This window comes from Dioscorea cayenensis, unplaced genomic scaffold (assembly GCF_009730915.1).
Source record: "Dioscorea cayenensis subsp. rotundata cultivar TDr96_F1 unplaced genomic scaffold, TDr96_F1_v2_PseudoChromosome.rev07_lg8_w22 25.fasta BLBR01000075.1, whole genome shotgun sequence".
In the NCBI taxonomy this organism is placed as follows: domain Eukaryota; kingdom Viridiplantae; phylum Streptophyta; class Magnoliopsida; order Dioscoreales; family Dioscoreaceae; genus Dioscorea; species Dioscorea cayenensis.
The window spans coordinates 67,676-78,843 of NW_024086466.1; the positions used below are offsets into that span (position 1 = coordinate 67,676).

At 32.8% G+C, this 11,168-nt stretch overlaps 1 protein-coding gene across 1 annotated transcript; it reads left to right on the plus strand.

Moving 5' to 3' along the window:
• The first annotated feature begins 2,044 nt into the window (after positions 1 to 2,044).
• LOC120253404 (isoflavone 3'-hydroxylase-like) lies at positions 2,045 to 4,521 on the plus strand. Its single transcript, XM_039261744.1, has 2 exons — positions 2,045 to 3,049; positions 3,600 to 4,521. The coding sequence occupies exons 1-2, from the start codon at positions 2,111 to 2,113 to the stop codon at positions 4,215 to 4,217; spliced, it is 1,557 nt and encodes a 518-aa protein (XP_039117678.1). The 5' UTR covers positions 2,045 to 2,110; the 3' UTR covers positions 4,218 to 4,521.
• Positions 4,522 to 11,168: the final 6,647 nt, after the last annotated feature.

Below are 11,168 nucleotides of genomic sequence, written 5' to 3' on the forward strand. Positions count from 1 at the left end.
CTTCTCTTGCAGCTTTGAGACTTTTGCCACGGTTGATGGTGCTTATGTTTTTGCATGTGTATTTTGAGAATATTGATAATGAAAGATTGAAAGATAAAATAGGCGAAAACATTGTGCCCCTTGTGTTATAAGTAGGCTTGTCCAAGGGATGGGCTACCCGCCCAAGCCCGAAGGCCCTCCCGAAAAATGAAAAGGCTTGGACAAATATATAAGGCCCGATGTCCGGGCCTTGGACAAAAAAAAACCCATTTTAAAAATGAGCCGGGTTTGGTTTTCATTGTTAAAAGCCCGACTTGGCCCAGCCTGGCCAAAATTATAAAATATATTTATTAATTAGTTTTATGTATACTTATATATAATGGTTTGAATTTTCATTATTTATTTATTAATTAGTTTTGTATATACTTATATAATATATATTTATTGTTAAGTTTCATTGATTATAATGGTTTGAATTTAAATTGTTGTAATTGTATAAGTATTTGCATTTGGTATTTTGATTTTTAAGTGTTTTGTAGAATAATATTTGGTCATATTCACATATTAATATTATTGTTAAGTTTTTTATATAACTTATATATTATTTGATGAAAAACCTATTTGGGCGGACTTTGGGTAGAGGTCATTAAATTTGGGCAGATTCTGGCAAAGTTTAAGGCCCAGATTTTTGGGCCGGGCCGGGCTTGGACAAGTTTGAATTTTAATAATTATATATAAAGCCCGACCTGGCCCATGAACAGGTCTAGTTATAAGTTCCAACAAGAAAATATATTTATGCACATATTATAACATTTTATAAATTATTTTTAATAAAATAATGACTTAAATAAACATGTTTACTACTTAAATTTAAATTGTTTTATTAATATTAATAAACTTATTATTATTATTATAAATAATATTTTGGTGTTGGTATATTTAATTTTTATTAATAACAGTTAGACTTTCAAAATTTAAGATTTTTTAATGTGATATTTAACGTTAATGTTAATAAAGAGTAAATATTGTTAACTCATGTCAGGTGTTTGCTTTGGAATTGCGATATCAAGCTTAGCTTCATGTGTGTTTTTTTTATTTAATATCAAGCTTAGTCAATCAAGTTGTTAGAAGATGTATAAACACTGTTGAACCAAACTCAAACAGCTCAATGAATTTGACTTGAACAAACAAGAGGACAAGGTGAAAAATGTGGGGATATGGCATTAAATTAAATACCATTAAAACTCCATGATGTATAAAGTATTATTTACTTATTGTTTACTTGAATTATATACTAAACACTAAGTTTAAGAATAAGTTTTCCGTAAAAAAAAGTATATTTTCTATCCTTAAAAAATTGTATAGTTAGGGAATTTATCACAATAAAATTTACAGCCATAATATATCATTTAAATATATGTGTTAAGTTTTTATTGTCCAATCATCTCATATGATAAATTTTTATGAAATCATTAAAACTATCATAACTACTACATCTTTATACCTATATGTTCTCGTTTGACATTTTTAAATGAGTAAGGATTGTTATCTTTTTATCAAATATATATACACACAAATATATCACGACTCATGTGGATAACAGGGGAAAAAAAAGTTGTCTCAAACAAAACAAATGAATTAACCATCAACTTCAATAAAATTTAACTAATACATATTTTAAAGTTCTAAATATCTACTGCTAATTAACATTAATCAAAAACACATGGTGATATTCTATTCCTCTTAATTCAAAAGTCACAATTTCCAATCCTATTATGTTATCCGTGACTTATCAATATTAAAAAAAATAATAAAAAATAAGCACCAGCAAGCTTGTGACCATATTAATCCAACACATGGGTATCCAACAAGTGCCCATCTTTGTCAAAAAAACAAAAATAGAGGAAATTGGCTTTGTACATCAATCACTAATAAATTAATAAAAGAGAGCGTTGAAGTTTTAAACACCACATAAAAATGCACATGATTTTAACGTGTGGCATACATTAAAATTATACTAAGTTATCAGTCTTACCAAATCACATGAAAACAAATAATAAACATATACTAAGTCAAATAACAAAATAATTTAAATAATTAAATCTTCAAACCATCTCCAAGTAACACAGCAATGGCAGACCTCTTCTTCTCCATAGCCATCATCTCTTCCATCCTTCTCCTTCCTCTTCTCCTCCATCTCCTCTTCAAGAACCCTAACCCTAACCCTAATTCTAATCCACCAAGCCCACCTGGTCTCCCTCTCATTGGCCACCTTCATCTTCTCAAACCTCCACTCCACCGAGCACTAGCCCATCTCTCAGACCTCCATGGCCCCATACTTCTCCTCCGCTTCGGCTCCCGCCGTGTCCTCCACGTCTCCTCCTACTCCGCCGCCGAAGAGTGCTTCACCGTCAACGACATCACCTTCGCCAACCGTCCGCGTCTCCTCGCCGGAAAACACCTCGGCTACAACTACCAAAGTCTCTCCGTATCTTCCTACGGCCCTCACTGGCGTAATCTCCGTCGCCTCGCCACCGTAGAAGTCCTTTCCACTTACCGGATCATCTCCTCTTCCGATGTCCGCTCCGACGAGGCCCTCTTCCTCGTTAAAGACCTCCTCCGTGACTACTCCGGCCCCGGCTTCCACCGCACCGAGCTAAGTCCCAAACTCTTCGGGCTCGCTTACAACGTCATCATGAGGATGATAGCCAACAAGAGGTTCTACGGTGACGCCGATGAGAGCTCGTCGGAGGCCGCGAAGGAGTTCAAGGAAATAGTCAAGCAGACCGGCTCCATCATCGCCGCCTCCAACCCCGCCGACTTCTTCCCGGTGGTGAGGTGGCTCGGCTTTGGAGGTTATGAAAAGAGGTTGAAGAGATTGAGAAAGAGAAGGGACAAGTTCTTTCAGGGACTCATTGACGAGCACCGGATGAAAAAGAAGGAGGTGAATGGATCCGGAGACGGTGAAGGTTCTCCGGCGGAGAGATCAACGGTGATCGACTTGCTGCTCTCCATGCAAGAAGATGAGCCGGAGTACTTCACTGATTTTCTCATCATGGGGTTCATTGCGGTAATTAAGAGTACCTCTGCATCTTTTCTAATGATAAAATTACTTATATACTCCATAGTATCCTTCACAAATATCATATTTATTTATTTATTTATTTAGGTTAAAGATCCACGCAAATTATGATGATGGTATATATCATATTTATTAGTATAACTTTAATAAATCAAAATATAAATTATATAAAAATTCATAAAAATATAAATTGATTTCTTTATCTGTTAATTTTCAAAATGAATAAAGTTAGGTTGGTAAAAATGATTTTTTATAATTTTTTATTTAATTTTTACCAAAAAAAAGTTGTAAACAAAGAAAATTGATTTATAGAAATATATTAAATATATATAAAATAAAATGTTTCTGGTACTTACTTTCTGTTTTTTAACATAAGTATGCAAGAGTTTTTTAAATATATATATATATATATATATATATATATATAATTAGTTCATGTTAATTTTTTAGTGACATCTAATATATATATATATATATTTTTTTTTTCTTTTGCTAAAGGGACATCTAATGTTTATTTCCGTATTTGTTATATGATTAGCAACTGTTAGTAGCCGGGACAGACACATCATCAATAACAATGGAATGGGCAATGTCACTGCTTCTCAACAACCCTGAAACCCTAAACAAACTAAAAGAAGAGCTTGATACAAATATAAAACCAGGTTCATTAATAAAGGAAGAAGACCTTAGCAAGCTTCCCTATCTAGAAGCAGTTATAACAGAGACATTGAGAATGCATCCTCCTACGCCATTGCTACTGCCCCATGAATCATCTCAAGACTGCACAGTGGGTGGCTTTCATGTTCCCAAAGGAACAATGCTCTTAGTGAATGCATGGAAGATACACAAAGATGCTGAACTCTGGGAAGAGCCGGAGAAGTTCAAGCCTGAGAGGTTTCTTAACAGTAAAAGCAAGAAGAGATGGAAAACAATGGCGTTTGGACTAGGAAGAAGGCAGTGCCCTGGTGAAAGTTTGGGTATGAGGGTGGTGGCACTGGTGGTGGGAATTTTGGTTCAGTGTTTTGAATGGAAACCGGTGGGGGATGAGGGGATGGACATGAATGAAGGTGCTGGGGTTTCCATTCGTAGAGCTAAGCCTTTGGAGGTTGTGTACAAACCAAGGGGGACCATTTCCAGCCATCTTTTTCAACTTTGAGACGTTTGGCTCACGCTTTTAGTGTCACACGTTTTATACCGATATATATATATATATATATATATATATATATATATCTATATAGCTCAAGTGCATTATAGGTATAGTTTATTTCGGTTTTGTACTTTAATAATGTTGATTACTATTAGTGTGTTAATGGCAAACTTAATTAAATAATGATGTTGAGGGAAATGAAATACCACTGCGTGGATAATTAATACTGATGTAATATTGTAAGTTTGCTTTAGTACTGACATGGTCGGTCCATGACAGCTAATTGTCCATGTGAAAAATAATTTAAAAATTATAAAAAAATTATTATTTGCCCCTTTTTTTAATATTTTTTAATTAATTGTTAAAATAGGCATTTTAACAATTATTTATCAAAATAGGTATTTTTATTTTTATTTTTAATAGTCATGGGTTCCACAAGTTTTTTTAATATTAAAATTTTATTTTTTTAAAAAAATGCAGGTACCACAAGTTTTTTAATATTAAAATTAATTTTTAAAACTGTCATGTCCTACTAGTTTTTTTAAATTAAAAACTATTTTACATTAAAACCCTTATAATTTTATAAAATTTTTCATAACTAGTTTTGTTCTCACTTCTACTCTTTTATTTCTATTTTTACTAATTCTAACAAATAAAAATTATGGGTAATATTCGGTCAAAATTTTAAAAGATCAAGATTGTTGTGGTTAAAACTTTTCATACACATACAAATTAAAATTATCTCAAGAGATACTGGAACCCCTATAATGGTTCACGTCTGTGTGTTTATCTTACAATGCGAAGACCACCTTCAGAGCGCCCAAAATCCACTAGAATTCATAATAAGATAGACATAAAGGAGGGTGGTCAGCCAAAGCGTTGTGGTATATGTCGTATGCAGGTCACAGTTATCGAAATTGTCTGAATACATATGAAAAATTATAATATTGGAGATAATTTTAATTTGTATGTATAATTTTATGTATAGAAAAAGTTTTAACCACAATAATTTTTATCTTTTAAAATTTTGACCGAATATTACCCATAATTTTTATCTGTTAAAATTAGTGAAAGTAGATATATGAAGGTAGAAGTATGAATAAAACTAGTTATAGAAAATTTATGAAATTATAAGAGATTTAGTGTAAAATTGTTTTTAATTTAAAAAAACTAGTAGGACTCATCGCAGTTTTTAAAAAATAAATTTTAATATTAAAAAACCTGTGGGACCTACAATTTTTTTTTAAAAAATAAATTTTAATATGAAAAAGCTAATGGAACCCACCACTATTAAAAAAAACCTAAAGTTTAATATTAAAAATAAAAAAATCTTATTTTGGTAAACAATTGTTAAAATACCTATTTTAGTAATTAATTTAAAAAATATATATTAAAAAAAAGCCTTATTTGCCTGCAACTTCAACATAATTTTTTATTTAATATTTTTCTCTTTATTGTATACGCAACAAGTAATTCATCTTCAATATAAATATATATAAATTTCTATGAATAGAAAATAAGTAGAGAAGAAAACATAAAAAGAAAGGAAAAAAAAAAATATGCCGATCACCGTCAATTACACCAAATCTCCTCTACTTTCTTCTTCCTATATCTCTTCTTATCTCACAAAATACATAAATGAAGGAGTATTTATAGGTCTTCAAAAGTTGAATGAACGGTTAGAATTTATTCAATACGAGGGTCCAAATTACCCTGGTAGGTGGAATAGTAACATTACTGGCGGTGCTATGATAACACATGTTACGGTACCACATAGACGTTCGCTACGCTAGACATCCACTATTTATTATAATATTCATAACACTCCTTAGGTTCTTCTCCTCCAATGTCTCCATCTCAATCCATAATTTTCTTTTTATATTATATATACATATATATTATAAATGTGCAAACCACTGTCAGAAGCATAGGTGCATAGAAAAATTTTCCTAGAGTAGTTAAGGGCATGTTTGGTTCGCTGAATTAGAGTCCGAAGTGGTTGAAACGGTGACTTCCGTAGCACTTTCTTGTGTTTGGTTCACCGAAGTGGACACTGAAATGTTGATTTGACAAGTTCCAAAAACAGCCACTTCATCCCAGCCACTTCGGGATAAAAAAACCCTGAAGTGTGATTTGAAGCATTTCACTTCCTTCACGTGGTATCACGTGATTATGTTGGAATTGCCACCATCTTTCCCTAATTCCCAGGCCACTTCTGAGCTTCTCTTCTCGGGTTTCTCTCCGCCTCCTCCACTCCCGATCTCTCCCTCTCGTCTTCGCCCGAGCATCACCGTCGCTCTGTCACCACCATCCCTCCCTCTCTTGGCTGTGATTCTGTTTTTCTTGTTCGCCAGTCATTTAGATCTAACTCGGTAGACATCTTTCCTCCGAGAAATGGATGTGAACGATGCTATTTTTTTTTTCTTTTTTCCCTTTCGTTCTAGCCGTAGTATCTTGTTATTTGTTTTCCATTTTTGATTGTGTTTGTTTCCTCAAGTTTTTCAGATGATATTATGATCGTGTCTAATGTTTTTTAGGGTTTTGCCTATCCCAATCTTGTGTTTCTTACAGATTTGCAAGAAAACGTTTTTGTTTTTTTAGTTGTTGTTGATTCTCGTTTATATATCAGATTTTTTATCTTCGTTTTTTGTCAGTATGATGTTTTCTTTTCAGTGCAGAGCTTCATTTAATTAAGTTTTTTTTTTAATTTTGATTTATTTCACTGTGGATCTTCATATGCCGTAAATATTTTCCATACAATTTTTGTTATATTTTGTTGCAGTTCTTCAAGCCATATATGTTTTTCCCCATTTACCAGGCCACTTTGGGCTTTGCGTTCTAGGGTTTCTCTGTGCCTCTTGCATCCCCGTCTAGGGTTTCTCTCTTCCGATAAATGGGTGCGAGCGATGCTATTTTGGATTTATTTTTTCCTTTTTCCCTTTTTTTGTTGCTTGATAAAAGGGTATGAGCGATACTATTTTGGATTTATTTTTTCCCTTTTTCCCTCTTTTTTGTTGCTTGTAGCTTGTCTGTTTTTACCCATTTTTTTCATTTTGTTGTTCTGTTAAGCTTTTCGGATGATACGATCATGCCTACTGTTTTTCAGTGCTTTTCCTCTCCCGATCTTGTTTTCCCTCTAGATCTGCAAGAATACCTTTTTTTTATTTCTTGTTCATACTGGTTTATTTGTTAGGTATATTTGTTTGTAGTTCTTCAAGCCATGTATTTATTTGTCAATTTGTTTATATATGTTTCGTTTATTTCTGATTTATTTGTCGGCATAATATGCAATTTCTTATTTCTTATCATAGCATGTTATTGTTCAGTTGTTTATAACCATCTTCATAGCATGTTCTTCAATTGTTGTATTTTATTATTGATTTCCTTATGTACTTCTTTACATTTGCGTTATTTATATTCCTTGTGTTTTATTATTCTGTTGTGTTATTCATAGCATGTTCCATAAATTGTTTTGTTTTATTATTCTGTTGTGTTCTTCATAGCATGTTCCATAAATTTTTTTGTTTTATTATTCTGTCGTGTTCTTCAATTTGTTTGTATACATTTCGTTTATTTCTGATTTATTTCTCGGTATAACATGCAATTTTTTATTCCTTATCATAGCCTGTTATTGTTCTATTGTTTATAAACATCTGCATAGCATGTTCTTCAATTGTTGTATTCTATTATTGATTTCCTTATGTAATGCTGCTTTACCTTAATTTACGTTATTCATATTCCTTGTGTTTTATTATTCTATTGTGTTATTCATAGCATGTTCCATAAATTGTTATGTTTTATTATTCTGTTGTGTTCTTTAGTTTGTTTATATGTGTTTCGTTTATTTCTGATTTATTTCTCGGCATAACATGCAATTTCTTATTCCTTATCACAGCATGTTATTGTTCTGTTGTTTATATACTTACCCAGATTGATAATTTGAACGAGGATTTATAGTTCATATAAAGTCACTGGTTCGACTTGCCACTGGTTTTGAGGCCTGGCCTGGTCCAGTAACTTCATACATTTAATATAAAGAACATTGCACTTTGACTTGGAGAACACGAACCTAAGTTCCTATGTCAAAACCCCTTGAATGCAGGATTTCTGATTTTTCTTTTATAATGAGTTTTCTATTCTTGTTCAAGAATAAGAAATTGGGAATTTATTTTATTATTCTGTTGTGTTATTCATAGCATGTTCTATAAATTGTTGTGTTTTATTATTCTGTTGTGTTATTCATAGCATGTTCTATAAATTGTTGTGTTTTATTATTTTGTTGTGTTCTTCACTTTGTTTATATACATTTCGTTTATTTCTGATTATTTCTCGGCATAACATGAAACTTCTTATTCCTTGTCATAGCATGTTATTGTTGTGTTGTTTATAACCATCTTCATAGCATGTTCTTTCATTGTTGTTTTTTATCATTGATTTCCTTATGTATTGATAGCATGATTAGGACTGTTTAAATGTTGTTGTCCCTAAAGATCTTCATGACATTCAGTGAATACCTTTCAATCTAATCATACTCTGCTGCTTTACCTTTGCGTTATTCATAAATGATTTTGTTATGTTTTTGAGAATTTGTTTATATATGTTTTGTTTATTTCTGATTTATTTCCCGCCATAATATGCAATTTCTTATTCCGTGTCATATCATGTTATTGTTACTAGACGTCAATTCTTGACTGGTGTGCACCGAATTCAGTTAGTAGTTGCATGTTCATATAAATAACGTTATCCTTAATTATATAGATGGATAACTGGATTGTTAATGACCGTGTAAGGCCATTGGTTACCACGTTCACTACAATTGTTGTGGTTGTTGCCTGCCTAATTGACGATGCGCATGTCTCTAAGCAAGGGAGAAGTAAGGAACCGTCCATGTTTCATAACTTGACTAGGAAAAAACATATGGAGCGTATTTTAAGGAGTGGTTGTAACTATTGCGTGAGCTATCTTAGGATGGATGTAGGTCCTTCTATGCATCTAGCATCGATCATGCATGACAAGAACCTCCTTAAGGACAAGCGGCATATATCTGTCGAGGAACAGTTAGCCATGTTCTTGCATATTGTTGGTCACAATACCAAAAATAGGACCATGAGAATTGAATTTGTTCAATCTGGGGAAACTATTAGTCGATATTTTAATTGTGTGCTCAGAGCTGTTTGTGCCATTCGAGATGATTTTGTACATTCCCCTAGCTCCAATTGTCACTCAGAAATTGAATGTAACCACAATTGGTATCCATTTTTCAAAGTAAGTAAATTTGACATATAACATAAATTTAATAATTTCCCTTTAATCATTCGTTCCATGTTCCTTCATATACTTTTCTTATGTAGGACTATATAGGTTTGTTAGACGGGACACATATTGATGCGTCCATCTCCCCTCAAGAAATACCTCGGTTTCGTGGTCGTAAAGGCCCAACCCATAATGTGTTGGCTGTCGTGAACCCTGACTTGGAGTTCACTTATGTGCTGGCGGATTGGGAGGGATTAGCGAATGACTTCACTGTTCTAAAAGATGCACTAGCAAGACCACAACCCAAAGGATTAAAATTGATAGAAGATAGAAAACTGAATATTAGTGAATTAAAATATTACAAGAACGAACACTTGACAAGTGTCATTATTGTAGGAAATATTATCTCATAGACGCCGGTTATACCACTATGCAAGGGTTCATAGCACCGTATCGAGGTGTTAGGAATCACTTGAAAGAGCATAGTGGAAGGGCGCCAACAAATCCAAAGGAATTGTTCGACCTTCGACACTAGATGCTACAGTCTCATGTAGAGCGCGCTTTCGTAATCTTGAAAAATCGTTTCAAGATTCTTACATCTTACCCTTTTTGTTGTTTGCTTTGGCTGCATTTTTTTCTGCATGGGTTTGTTTCGTTAGACTAGCATGTCTAGACTACATGTTATCATTAAATGCTTCAGTTGTTCTTGAGTTGTTTTTTTCACCTGCCGATTATTTCCATGATTCCCTTGTTATTTCATGTTTTTTCCATGCTTTTATAGCTTCATAGTTTCTTTTCTTTTTCCATGATTCACTTGTTTTCTGGAATCCTAATTCCATGTTATGTTCATGTCATGACATAATCTAGTTTTACATATTCAATTGTCTGCTATTAATCCCATTTTCATATTCAGTCTATATTGGTATATCAATGTATCATCATAATTCTATCTTCTGCTATTACTTCCAATTTTTTCTATATCATTGTATCATCATAATTCTGTCTTCTGTTTTTTTCATGCTTGACAATGTCATAGTTTCTTTTCTTTTTTCATGATTCACTTGTTTTTCTGAATTCCAAATTCCATGTAAAGTTAGTGTCATGATATAATCTTGATTACCATATACAATTGTCTGCTATTAATCCCATTTTTATTCAATGTTGCAAATGTTACATTGGTGCCATGATATAATCAAGCAGGAGTTTACAACAGATAGATATAATCAAGCAACAATTTCTTTTCTTTTTCCATGATTCACTTGTTTCATAATTTCTTTTTCCATGGTTGCATGCCTTCTTGTTCACATATTTCATTCTTTTTCATGATATGAATATGGATGTGTATGGTTTTTCACAAGCAACAGTTTACAACATATAGATATAAGAATCTTACATAATTACAATTTTCTAATAGAATTCCAGCTACTATAGAGGGTATTGAGCGTACAACTGAGAAGTCTTCATCAAAGGCTTCTGACAGCAAGCGCGGTACCCCTAATAAATCATGGAAGGCTAAATACGATAGTTTCTCAATCCTACTTCTACAGGAACAAGTAAGAAAAGGGCTGAAATGTGACAAATCATTCAAACAAGCAGCATTTGTCTTTGCTACTATCGCTGTCAATTCTAGGTTCAATACTGAGTTCAGTGCCGAGAACATTGAAAATCATTATCGAACTTTGAAATCACAGTTGGGATAATGCC